Here is a 14,480-nt window from a genome sequence, read left to right as displayed (position 1 = left end):
TTGAAAAGCATGATATTTACATGATCCCCTACGAGCGTGACACGTACACGTGATGTCTGAAGATGTTGCGCGGGTCAAAAGTGAACTTATGTTCAAGTCTGATTCTCATTTTTAATGGACTGGAGTTGACACGACTTGCGTAATGCTGACCAGAGTATTTTGTTTTATATGTTTATATTAGGCCTTTAAGGTTTATTACAAGAAGTGTTCACTATTAAAAACATAAACTCTCGGGATCGTAAATAAATCAGAATATTTGAATTTTATACGTTCATATTAAGCCTTCAAAGTCTTTTATAAAGAAAATTCACACATCAAATACATGCTCTAAATTCTAATATATATATATGATAACTCTTAAAATTAGGAGTTGAACTCAATCCTATGTTGGCAAGCAAACAAAGTCGACAAGGTTCGATTAATGAAATGAAGTTGCTCATAACCCCTGATGATGGTTGTGTTGAATGCAAATCTCAACTAGGGAGATCCATGCAAATTTCAAAGAAATGCCCCCAAATCTCAAGTTAATTGTTTGATGCTCAAATTTAAATAAAATTTTAAAATATATTTCTCTTTAAAAATTCAAGATATTCAAAATGAAATAAATCACTTAAACACATAAAGCAAAAATTCATCCACCCTCTGCAACAGTTTAACGAGATGGATAAATTTGAAAAATCACTTCAGCTCACAAAGAGCGAATGTCTAGTCGATAATATCACTAAGATTCATTCTCAAATCATCCCTTGTGAGTAAGGACGTAGCACGTGTACTCTAACCGGTGATTTTGCAGCCAAATGTCACCACTAGTAAACGATTATGACCGAATCCTCTGACCGTATGGTTTTACCGCCAAATGATACCACTAAATTACGGTCATAGTCAGAGCATGTATGTTTCCCAATGGCATTAAACCCTTGAGTAATGAATTAATAGGATATAATTGATATGACACAAAGCCCTTTGTTAGCTAAGGTGGACTCAAATATGTCCCTTTAGACAAGCATTCACCCCAAGTCTACAAGGTACCTATGGATAAAGCAACCCATCTCTACCGACAAGGATCCTTTGGTCAAGTTGGGTCGACTACCTCCTTTGACTAATTAAACTCGAGATCAAGATGACCCAGGCCGATAAAACCATGGGATCTTAATCTGGTTCATCATCATTCCCCCACCACCGCTTTAAGTGTGCGGTGATAAAATTTTAATTTTCAATATGTAATTTTGTTGCTAGTATACGCTGGAAACTATGTATATGTTCAACAACTAGCCTTAATCAAAAGTTTTCTCTCGTCATCGGGAGGAGTAATTAACTAAAGAGGTTTACGACTATAGGAAACTTGTACTCATATCATAAAGTTCTCACAAAATGAGGGTGAAATCTCTGGGTAATGTTTTATCTAAAACCCAATCTGTCTTCTAAAATTTTACCTCGGAACTTAAACTTATTAAAACTCTCCTCAACGACACAAAAAAGAAAGGGATCGCGGAGACGCCCCGGTCGACCCCACGTAGTGGGATAAAGGCTCGTTGTTGTTGTTGTATCACAACAATTGCTTAAATTAAAATCTTTTTATTTCTTTCATAATAAATGAGCCTTCTGATAAGCTGACTCAAATTGGTAGAATTGAGCCCCAGCTTGAGCTCAAACTCAATTAATTAATCGAGTTCAAGCTCAAGTTAGGGGTGGCTCAAAGTCAGCTTAAGTTGTTTACACTTTACACCCCTACATTAGGCCATTCCTCAATCTCCAAACAAAAATAATAATAAGCAATTTTCTTGTGGCAAAATTTAATCATGGAAGAGCAATCATTGCAAATACTGCCTCTAAACAAATTTCAACAATGCAAAATGAGCAGTTCTTAAACATGCTGGAGGAAGAAAACAAATAAAGTTTTCAGATAAAAGCATTCTACAAAAATCCATACCTTGAAAACGCCTCCCAACCAAAACCTGAGGATAAAACAGTGGCAAGGGTTAAGAACATGGGATATAGAAAAATAAAAGCATTACATTAGCTACTCATACCTTCCCCCAAGGCTGCGATGCAGTGCCCTCAATAGCCAAGGTTTTGATCTTCGAGATTCCTCAAGCCAAAATTTCTGGAATCTGAGAACAATATATTATTGTCAATATTACAAAATATTCTCACGAGTGACAATGTGGCAAGAAATTTTATTTTTTCTAATAAAAGCACCTGCTATTTAATGTCTCTGTCTCATCCCATGAGTCTAATTTCCAAACATCCTTCTCAGTGATAGGTCTTTTGAAGCCAAGTTGCATGAGTGGAGTAATCCATGAAAAAAATATTTCTGCAGAGAAGGAAAATAAAAATAAAAAGCCAATGAGTGTTAATTCTAACATGGATTTTACATATTCCAATATCTTTACCCAAGCCAAGGGTTCTGTTACATGTTTTATGAAAAATGAGAGAAGAATTTCACCATTCTCCAATACACTCACTAGAAAATATGTTTACATGCCTCTCAGGGCATATCTGCTCTCCTCCAGGAAGCAATTCATACTCTGTGTTGTCCACATGAACATCACCTCTAAGAGGAGTGTATCCCGGATAAGGATCCAAAGTTGGAATATAAAACACGAGCAGGATGCCAAACAAAAGCTACATAAATAAAAATATGAAAAAAAGTTATTGTATGCTCGAAACATAAAGCAATAAGAAAAGATGACCCCTACAAAATCCAGACCACCACAACATAATGAAAATATATGAGCTAAACTCAGTTGCAAATGCATGTCAGATGACAAAGATGCAAAGACAGACCTGACAAATTACACCACTGGTAAATATGTTAAGTGCCAATCTGCAAAATAAAATTTTTTGAGTGAGAGATGAAACAGCTTGGTTGATAATAATGAGAATGGAAAACAAAACAAAAATCAATTTTCTCAGTTACAAAAGTCACTAAATGCAGCGAGGAAACTGGATCCAATAAATATCCAACAAAAAGCATGTAAGGATCTTTAAGATCAAAATATTAGCTTACGGAATTTATCTGGTTCAGAAAAAAAGAATTCCGAGCACATAAGTGATCCAACACATTTCAAACATAAATAGCAAAAGGGGGTCAAATTCCAAAAGTTGTTTAAAGGCCAATAAGCTCCTGCAAATCACATAGAATTTGCAAATTTTCAAAGCAAACAACAAATTTTTGCACATCACAAGGAATTTTCAAATTCTTGGCGCAAACAAGAACGTGATAAATGTAGTTGGAGTTCTATTTTTTTAGGGGAGGGCATGTGGGGATGCCATTAAAAACAAAAGAACAATAATCCCAAACTTAAGCAAAAAAAAGAAATAAATGTCCATCCCATTCAATTGTTCTCTAGCTTCCATCTGGTGTATTCAACATGACAACATCTTAGAAGGAGAGTAAGCATAGAAGTTGCATCCTCAATTACCAACAACTTGTCACCAAAAATCATGGACATTTTCCATAAGGAAATATCGAAGTAACACTTAAAGTAACAGCATGTGATGACTTACTTGTCATAGTACTTCTTTAGTGATAGGAAAGCATCAAAAGCAGCTACATCGCCAACAAGTACATATATGACTACAAACCGCACATACCACCGGAATTCATGGATGTAAATTTTAGTTTCCAAAGCAGTCATGGTGAGCATGCAGAACCAAGCAACTGCTTCAACAATCAGTGAGACCACCTGACAAACGAAGATGAAATGACTGAGTGGATTTAAAATCAACTTTCCGGCAAGTGTCAAACCATTAGATTAGCACATTGAAGTGCTATTCTTGGCACTTGATGACTAACACAAGGATTGAACTTCCAGCAGGCAATAACAAGACAATATTTCATGGCAAGGAGCACTTATGCGCTCAGTTTAGTTGACATATCAAAAACCAGTTGAGAATGAAACAAAATGGCCTGCAGATAAACAAAGGCTTCGTTTGGGACAGCTTTTTTGCTGCTTCTTAAAGCAGCTTTGAAGGACAAAAATTTCAACCTTTGCACTACAAAGCTGTTTTAAGAAGCATTAAAAAAGCCGTCCCAAACGAAGCCCAAATGTAAACCATCATAAATTTAAAATAAAACTGCTGTAGCATTTGCCTATTGAAGCATATTACCCTCTGCTGCACTGGTAACATACCCAAACTTTAAGATATCCATAGAAAGTATGATGACCATTGAGTATGATTGGAGAAAAGTAATCATACTAACCTCAAAGGGAGCAAGACTAGTCTGCCCATCCAAGTTTGCAATCGATAAACCCATGAACAGCCTAACCAATGGCTCTACAGTGCAATACAAAGCCAAAACCCCTAAGAAGTAATTGAAGTACGGAAACCTCAGGCGGTATCTTTGAACAGAATAATCTTTCGTTGTCCTCCATATTCTGTAAAAGCAACAGCCGAATAGAACTAGATAGGAGATGTCAAGCACAATGGTCATGATGCCGCAAGGTGTGTAAGCTCCGAATGCATTCTCGACAAACTTCGCCCATTTCCCGTTCTCAACCGGCCGGCAATACCAAACCAAGGGTTCAAAAGCCATCTCTGCTGAGTTCAGAGAATATCTTGTTCTTTCTAGCAGTTCATTTCCCTGCAAAACCAAAAAAGAACAAAAAAACAAAAAAAAAAAGACGTTCAACTTTGGTAATCAAGCACTGCAGGAAAGCATAAGCAGAATATACTTTAAACAGGTTCGGATCAGAAAACATGATTACAATTATATTATGATCGATAAGAAAAAAAAAAGGTATTTTTCCTCAGAGGGTTTATCCTTGATTTTTTTTCTTTTTTTCTCCTTGAAATTCTCAGACAATGCTCGGCAAACAACAGCCGCTTAATTCCATACACACGTGCTGTAATAAACCAAAACTCAAAGTAAAAAACAAAAAAAAATCATTTACGAAGCTGAAGAACGAAAGGAAAGTCTTTCTCAATCTATTCAGGTCTTGCCGATTTTCTTGTGGAAATCCTTCTTTCCATCAGAACTCGAGGAAATATTAGCTGAATAAATCAACGAAATCCAGCTAGAAAAAGTTATACCTGTAAACGGCCAGAAACCCCAGCCCCAGATTTTGCGGGTTCTGCGGTGTTCCTCACATTTATGGCCGTAAGCCTGCGATTTTATACTCGCTCTCGGAGGAATCAGCAGGAGGAGGAGGTATCGACCAGCCGTCAGCGATGACGAGAGAGAGGTAGAATAGAAAAAAATAAATAAATAAAAAGCTGGCCTAATTATAATATTAAAATATTAAATAACTAAAATATAATTTCTATATATTTAATTGCAGGCTCATTACTTTTCTCTGTCGTTTATGTTCCGAACATTTTGACTAGTTTTAGGTTTTGTTATTTTGTTAATATTGATTAATAAAATGTAAATTATGTGATTTTAATTAATGGTTTAGAAAAGAATTTCTATTTAATTATTAGTCGATAATTATTTCATTGGTCCCATTGAATTATTATATGGCGGATTTGAAAAAAGTTCACGGTAGATAATTATCAGTTTTAAATTGTTTAAGTATAATAAATATTTTAATTATCTTACTCATCTTTAATAAATATATTTATTTAAATTTTTAAACATATTTTAATCTTTAAATTATCCATGTCATAATTCTATCTTTTTAATCATCACAAAAGAAATTAGTCCCACGGCTAACTGCTTATTCTTCTATAAATATTTTTGTTGCGTCCTGGGGTATTTGCGGCGGTAGAGAAATATATAGTTTAACATCTTAACGTTGTACGAAGATCCAGCACACAATCGGATAAGAGAGAGGGTGTAGCGTTCATTAGAGGCACCTGAGTTTTTACATGTAAACCCTTGAAAATGGGGAAAAAAATAACGAGGTCTGGCCCAGTTTAAATGAATCCACTAGTGTTTGCAGTCAATTACAAATGAGGCCCTTCCTTGAGAGAAGGCCTTGGCTTGATGGTACAAATATACATCATATAGAGCACATTACATTGTTGGAGTTACAATATAGAGATGTTTATTTAGTCGGCACAACCATAGTCGATAGGATAGAGGTCAGAAAGACTGTTACCTGGTGATGGAGGTCGGAAGGATCATAGTCGGTAGAAGACAGAGGTCCGAAAGATCGTAGTTGGCAGGAGATCGGGATCAGAAAGACCGTTGTAAGGTGATGGAGATCGAAATGACCATAGTAGGCGATGGAGGTTTGAGGTAGTCGGCATGAGACAAGGGTCCAAAAGATCGTAATTGGCAATAAGGGGTCTGAAAGATCGTAATTATAATGCGGTACTCCAGTAAAACTCTGGGCATCAGGTGGTGGCCTAGTAGAAGTCTGGGCCTCAAGTGGTGGCTTGGCAGAAGTTTGGACCTCATGTGGTGGTCTATTAGAAGTTCGGGCCTCACGTCAGTCTAGCAGAACTCTGAGCATTAGGTGGTGGCTCGTTAGAACTCTGAGTATTATGTGGTGGTTCGGTAGAACTTCGGGCGTTATGTGGTGGTCCGGCAGAGGTTCGAGCTTTAGGTGTTGGTCCGGGAGAATTTTGGGTTCATGTGATGGTCCGACTGAGCTTAAAGCCTTAAGTGGTGGTCCGGCGGAGCTCAGGACCTTAGGTGGTTGTCTGGCGGAGCAACGACGTCAGACGTTGATCTGGTAGAGGATTAAGGCCTCAAGTGGTGGTCTGACAGAGCAACGACGTTAAGCGGTGGTCCGGCGGAGGTGAGGGCCTCAACTGGTGGTCCGGCGGAGCAACGACGTCAAGTGGTGGTCCGGCGTAGGTGAGGGCCTCGGGTGGTGGTCCGGCTAAACTCTGGCGGTGGTCCGACGAAACTCTAGTGATGGTCCGGCGAAACTCCGTCGGTGGTCCGGCGAAACTCCGACAGTGGTTGAGGATGAGCTTCTTCCTTCTTCTCCTCTTGCTTCCGTCCCTCTTTTCAAGAGGAATGAGGGTCTATTTATATATTTATGAAGTGGCATGACATGTAAATAGGTGATAGATCAAGGGTAAATTGAGAGTGATTGGATGGACGGCCGATATTAAATCCCTTGATCATGTACCATTTGAGGGACATTTTTATGCCTTAGTGATGTTAAAATTCAGTGATCCTAGGCTCATTGGATTCGTCTCGTCGAGCCGCTCAATTTGACCATAAGCACCTTATGTTTGAAATTCTGTTTGGTAATCCAATTTGTGTTTTAAACCTTACAACAGCGTTTTGAGTCTTGATTTGGACCCATTTGGGCTTGGATTGAGTCGAAGTTGGTGTCGTTGGGTTCGTATTTCTGAGACGTTCAGTTTGACTGTAAGTTTGCTGAAATTAGAGTTCATATTATTCCAATTTTAATTTTGAAAGTTTCCACCTTGATTTTGCATTGAGATTCGTGCCCGATCAAGATAATGTTTTGATGACATATCAATTTTGATTATATATATGTGTTCAATTATGTTTTAAGGAAAATACATAAATATGGTTAATTTAAATTTTATAATTTGAATTATTAAATTTTCAGATTATTTAAAAGTAAATTTAATTGGTATATTTTAATATCTGATTATGAAAAAAAATGTATTTTTTTATGAATATAATATTTTTCTTAGTCAAAAAGCACTCATGACATGGCTCCCTTAAGATCAATATTAGGGCGTTTCCTAGAAGCGACGTGTTATATAGCTTAAATACAATGAAAAGTATGTAAGTGTTCTGCACAGACATCCGAGTGTAACGTTTAATAGGCAAGGATTTTCATACCATAGAAAGAAGCTATTTCGTAAAACTAAAATTAAGATAATATCGTAAATATTAATAGAATTTGTGATATAATTATAATTTTAAATATTATTGTTGATGCTAAGATTATTAATATTATAAATATTTATATTTTAAAGTAGATTTGAATATGTGTTTAAAATAAAAAAGTTAAAATAACTTAAAAAATTAATAAAAAAATAATTTTTATTGAAGAATATTTAAATGGAAATGCTGGTGAGAGGCAAAGGCAGATAGACGGGGAAAATTATTCGAATAAATTAGAGAAACCCGCTTCGTTTGCGAGCGGTAAAAAAAAAAAAAAAAGCTTATTTCTCGCGACTGCTGCGCTCGATGATAAAGCCCTAATTTTTATTTCCTATCGTAATTCCCTTCCCCAGCGATTCGTATTCTCTCTGCTCCACTCTACGCGATTCCCTTCCTGCTTGACTGCTCCACCGACCGCTCCTGCGGAAAAAAACATGAAGACAAAACTCAGTCAACTTCAATGTAATCTTGTTATTCACCAATAGAGATTTTCTTAGAAAAACAAATGTGTCGCTTTTCACGTTTCTCTTTAGGTCATTTGCGTGTTATTAGGATTTTGATCCTCTTCTAATCTTGAGATTCGCTTTCTGCTTCTAAACTAGGTTTCAATTTATGGGAATTTCTTGATCCCGCTCTTGCTCTAAATACCCTTTCTTATTATTGTGTTTCTTTTGAATTCCTTGGTTAAAGAACGACGTTGGATCTCATGATATTCCAATAAAGATATGAAAATGTTTTGAAGATGAAAGAGTTTATTGGCTTATTAAATTTTTTAATAATATTTTGAAGACTAAAAAGTTGTAAGATGGGTTATGGAGCATATGTTATGACGTGATATTAATGTTTCTCAAAATTAATTTATATTCATGTCGCGTAGGTCTACTATGAAAGCTATATATTTATTGAGAGATTTGATGGAAAAGTATAGATAGAATAAGGATGATCTACATATGATATTTATTGATTTAGAAAAAACATATAATAAAGTTCCAAGAAAAGTAATATGGAGAGTTCTAGAAAAGAAAGGGGTTAACAATGTTTTTATTCAAATCATTAAGGATATGTATGTAGGAGTTATTACTTGTATTCAAACATAAGATGATTTGACAAAGTCTTTTCCTATTTCAGTTTGATTACATTAAGGATCGACCTTAAGTCCATATCTTTTTGTTTTAGTCAAGGATGTTCTCACTAGATATTTGCAAGAGGTTGCACCCTAGTGGCTTGGTGTATGTTTTTTGGTGATGATATTCTTCTTGCTGATAAGACTATTGATGAAGTTGAAGTTAAACTTGAATTGTGGAGGTAAATCTTAGAGTCTAAAAGTTATCGTTTGAGTGTATATAAAATCAAATATATTGAGTGTAATTTTAGTAATAAATCTAGTGGGCGAGATTGTGACTTTGGGAATCAAGTCATTAACAAGAGTATATCTTTAGATATCTTGGGTCTATTGTTCTGAGTGATGACAAAATAGACGGGGATATTATTAGTAGAATTCAAGTTGGATGGTTGGTGGAATAATGCATTGGGCTTCTCGTGTGATAGAAAAGTCTCTCTCAAACTTACGAGAAAATTCTATAAGATGGTGGTGAGACCTGTACTATTTTATTTTATTTCATTTCATTTTTTTAACAAAGTTCAAACCTTGTAAAGTACCTATACTATTTTATGATGCAAAATGTTGTTCATTAAAAGAGAAGCATAATATTTAAGTCAAGTGTTGTAGAAATGAGAATGCTCAAATGGATGAGTGGCTTTACTCTTAGAGGCAGAATATTAAACGAGCATATACATGAAAAGGTTGGAGTAGCTCTAGTACTGAAAGACAAGATTTGAGAGGATAGCCTTAGATGGTTTGGTCACATAAAACGATGGCCTTCTGATTAGGGCTGTCAATTCGAGTTGTCGGGTCGGGTTCGGGTCGAACCCGAATTGACCCGAAGCTAAACGGGTCGACCTGAACCCAACCCGTTTAGCTATACGGGTCTATTTGCTGAACCCGGACCTGACCCGAATTTTTCATGGGTCGGGTCAACCCGACCCGCCAACCCGAAAGTATAAAAAAATAAAATCAGAGATATTTCATAAATTAAAAAAAAAAATCAAAAAACAATGAAACAAATAAACAATAAATGAATACAAAACAAATATGATTAATTCAACAATTACAGTTATAAATTTACAATCTACAAATACAATAAATAACTAATACATTACAAAATATAAATTTACAATCTACAAGACTAAAAATACAATAAATAACTAATACAAATATAAATAGCAATTAATTGATAAAAGCTATAAATCATCACAGCAATTCAACATGCCAACTAGCCAAGTATCCAAAGGCCCAAAGCCAACAGCAAGACTGAGCAAGTCAAGTAGTCAACAACAAGTGTCAACAATAGCCAGTGAAATAACAATATAAATTATAACATGTCAACAACTCAGTTACTCAGCAGTCAGCACTCAGCAGGCCGACAAAATAATGAACAATCCCGACTACTTCCACAGTTGATAGTTCCATAATCAAAAATCAAAATAACCAACATAAAGATTAGCAACAAGCAGCTCAGTGATGTATTGACAAGAACATAAAAGATTTCATGTTCATGATCTCAAGACTCAAGTTCACAAAAAAATCGTAATCAACATTTCAGATTTTCAGCACACCTAAAGCTCTCAGTCTCAAATCGGCTAATCCTCCTTCCTCAATCTATAGATTTCAGCTCACTCATTTCAGAAATCTGTAAATCACGATTCACGGACTCACCAAATCAGCAAATCGGTAACGCTCAAAACCTCGAAACCACGATAGGCAAAACCGCAAAACTCGAAATTTGCTACATAAAGAAATAACAAATCTTCGATCCAAAAACTAAATTGAAATAAAAAAACATCGCCTTAGGCCCTGAACATCCCACCAACAGTCCAAAAGGACCAAAACAACAAAAGGTCGTGAGTTATTTAAGATATTACCAACCGTCACGAACGAGAAAGCCAGAAGTGAAGAGGATTCGAGAGCTCGATACTCGATACTTCGATAGTAGAAGATCCAGAAATAATGAGAGATGAGAGACAGAGAGAGCGTCAGAGCGAGGAGAGGAGACGAGGACGTCAAGCCGTCGAGGAGTGAAAACCCTAAAACAGTCGAATCCGCGAATGAGACTAAAGTGCTTAGTGCGCTGCCTCTCGCTCGAAGCCTCGAAATAGCCCTAAAAATTTATGTAGTCGCGGGTTAGGCGGGTCAACTGCGGGTTAAAAATTGACAGGCCTACTTCTGATGTTGAATGTCAATAATTGTTGAATGTCAGAACATACTCCATAGAGTTGGCGAGTTTATCACTTTAGTATTAAATCAAGAGTCGTAAAATGCATAAAATTTTTATATGGAAATATATAAAAAAAGAACAAAAAAAGATAGATTTTGATGTAATTAAAATGATTCCTCTAATATTTTCCATCCATAATTGAAGAAAGCGTTAATACAATATAATATAACATAAAGTTTATAGAATAAATTCTATAGAGGAAGCTAAGTTAAAAGAGCCATGTGGTTTGGAAGCTGTTTTTAAGAGATTATTTGTTGTATATTTAGTTATTATCCTTTTCTGGATGGGATGACAAAGATGAAGATGTTTAACGTAAATCTTGGTGTTGACACTTGGAGTCAAAATTGATGTCAACGACATGAATCAGCCTTATATGCGATGTCATGTACCCCACTATCAGCAATGATAGATGATAGAGTCAATGAGCATCGATGCTATTGAGTGACGATAATTAGAGGATTGTAATTGGGAATTAATGGTTAGGAGATCATAATTCATATCATAATCTATTAATTGTGGTAAAAAAAAAACAATCATTGGGAGGACCATGATCAGGGGAAGATAGTTCAAAGATTGTTGTTGAGCAATGATAACAATAGGATTATAGCCAAGCATTATAGACAGAGGATTGTATGCAAGCAATAGTGGTTTGGGGGCCATTGTTAGGCTCAATAATTCTATTATTTAATAGGCTTACCACCATACTCTAATATATTTTGCTCATCTCTTGATAAAATAAAGGCATGCTAGTTTTTTATGTGGTTCTTTATGATTTTTCTTTTTACTTCTCTTTCTTTGTACCACATATTATAGTAATTGTTTGAATAAATTTATTTTCTCTCTTTCATATTAAGCCAGGCAGCTTGAACTTGTAAAATAAAGCTCGAGTTTGAGCTTGAACTCAATTAATTAATCAAGCTCAAGTAAGAGCTGACTCAAGCACCGCTTGACTCATTTACACAACGCACCTAATATTTTCCATGGAGCTTATAAAATATTTAACTAATAATAAATTCAAAATAATCCTTATGTATTAAGAATTAAGAGAAATTACACATATTTCCCCTAAAAAATCAATGAATTGCATTCCGGCATGCAAATATGCTAATACAAATCGAAATTACATTTTTATTTTTCATTTCTTATTATTTTAATCATTAGTCAACGCAATAAGCGTCTACTTGGAGAGGGAACAACTTTTTGTAAATTAGTTGAAAAATGTTAAAAAAATAGAATTTTAAAAAATGTTGCGAATATTATAGATTTTGTTTTTAATTAGAAAATTATTTTAATAATTATCACAATAAAATAAATCTTGTTATTAAAAACTCATTATCTTGACATAAATTTTAAAAATTTATTGTTATTACTTTCTTTTTTTAAGTATTTTAATATTAATTTTATAACTAATTGTCAATATATCATCATTATCAAATTTTAAATTGAGATTTTATTAAAAGAAAATTTTGAAAGTCGGCAAGTCACAAAAAATTGTCTTGATCTAACACAATTTAGATGAATTATAAACTTCCGAAATTAAATTCGAGATCATCCGAACTACGATTTCAACAAATTTATATTGAAATTGATCATCTCAAGTAGACGAACCAAATGACATCAAATTAATTTTGATCTGAGCCCAAATCAAGAGATCAAAGCATTTTTTTGAAATTTTTTGAGTATTAATTGGATAACCAAACAATATCCAAATATGACATGTTTAGAGTTGAATCGAGCTGCTCAATGAGAGGAATCCAACGAGCCCATGATTGCATAATTCCGACATTACTAAAGCACTTAAATGTTGAATAAAAGCCCAGTGATCAAATGAATTAATATCTGCCGTCCGATTGAACACTCTCAACATGCAATTGATTTCTTCTTATTTATTAATCATACCACTCCCAAAAAATCATAAAAAAACCTCCATTCTTCACATGAGGGGGAAGAAAAAGATGAGCAAGCTTAAGAGATATCTTGCACTCTCCATCCAATGCTGCTCTCACCAGAGTTCTTCCCGACCACTGTTCGCAGTCAAACTTCTGCATGTTCTCCAGCTATTATTGGAACTCTTCACATATGTTACTGATGCTATATCTCTGACGATCACCTTTGCCCGCCGACTAAAGTCCCACGTACCACCATCGCCCCATGACTACTATCCTTCCGACCACTATGGCCCTCCGATTTAATAATCTATTTATATTTTACTTTATATCAAAAATAGGAATTGTTTTGATATTGTCTATATGATACTTGAATGTTGTTCCGTACTAGAACATTTACAAAGATAGAGAGAGATATATAGTTTAATGCCCTAAATTATGGGAATGTCCAATAAATAATTAGAGAGGGGTAAATATCATAAAAAAATACCAAATATTTTACATGAAAAACCCATAGAAGGAAAAATCATATCGTGATTGTCACAACCCGGCCCGATTAGTCCGAAATAATGGGGTGGGAACAGACGATCGTACGTATAACACTTATAACTTTTATTTCATAAATGACATAAACATAATAATCATCCAATAACACAACAGTGAAAAAAAAAGCTACTAAACTTCCAAACTGAAATATCTCTAATACATCAAAACATGAAATCTCTTATAATATAAGTTGAAAATATTACAGTAGTCAACGATGCATCAACCAACACATTACATAGGGGTGTCAATATTGGACCCGACCAGACCCAAAAATTTTGGGTTTGGGTTGACCCGAACCGGGTCGGGTTCGGGTCTAAAAAATCGACACGTTTGTAAAACCGAGTGGGGTTTGGGTTGAACCAAAAACTCGAAAATGACCTGAAATGACCCGGAAAACCTGACTGCCCGAGTTGCAAGCCCCGCTTGTCCTGCAGCTCGGCTGCCCGTATGCATCAAGCCGTGGAAACTGCCCGCTTGTTGTGTCGTCACGTCTGCCGCACTGTCGCACCTGCCAAGCCTCGCGTGACAGCATTTGTCACGCTTTACCGCTGCTCGGTTGTTGAATGTTGGCTGCCCTGTGATGTCGAAGCCGATGTCGTGCAATCTATGCTGTTGTTGAAGCCAAAGTGAGTCGGGTTCGGGTATATATGGAAAATCAACCTATATGCAAAAATGGGTCTGGTTCGGTTTGACCCAAATAGTGCCGGGTCAGCTCCGGATTTGACCTGAATCCGACCCGTGTCCCAAAATTGACACCCTTAACATTACATAACATGAATATAAAAACCTAATATCATGGGATCCTCTATGATGGTAGGTAAACGATCTTACAGCCATCACTCTCTAACTGTTTCTCCTGAAAAATATTTCCACAAGTAGGGTGAACTAATGGCCAGCAGGTAACATGTATTTATCATAAATTCATGAAATAATAAAAACAAAGAT

General features: G+C 35.6%; 1 protein-coding gene across 1 annotated transcript in view; it reads right to left on the bottom strand.

Moving 5' to 3' along the window:
* LOC110093280 (ABC transporter C family member 2) overlaps positions 1-5,188 on the bottom strand; it is a 77,214-nt gene extending 72,026 nt beyond the window's left edge. The window contains exons 1-8 of the mRNA XM_020818118.2: positions 5,038-5,188; positions 4,208-4,588; positions 3,511-3,689; positions 2,788-2,827; positions 2,466-2,625; positions 2,200-2,314; positions 2,031-2,111; positions 1,931-1,955 (exon numbers count right to left, since the gene is read on the bottom strand). Coding sequence (XP_020673777.2) covers positions 1,931-1,955; positions 2,031-2,111; positions 2,200-2,314; positions 2,466-2,625; positions 2,788-2,827; positions 3,511-3,689; positions 4,208-4,540 — 933 coding nt within the window. The 5' untranslated portion in view covers positions 4,541-4,588; positions 5,038-5,188. The remainder of the gene's footprint in view (positions 1-1,930; positions 1,956-2,030; positions 2,112-2,199; positions 2,315-2,465; positions 2,626-2,787; positions 2,828-3,510; positions 3,690-4,207; positions 4,589-5,037) is intronic.
* Positions 5,189-14,480: the final 9,292 nt, after the last annotated feature.

Source organism: Dendrobium catenatum, unplaced genomic scaffold, assembly GCF_001605985.2.
Source record: "Dendrobium catenatum unplaced genomic scaffold, ASM160598v2 fragScaff_scaffold_743, whole genome shotgun sequence".
NCBI lineage: Eukaryota > Viridiplantae > Streptophyta > Magnoliopsida > Asparagales > Orchidaceae > Dendrobium > Dendrobium catenatum.
Note: the sequence above shows the minus strand (reverse complement) of the source record. Positions and strands in the feature narration are given on the sequence as shown.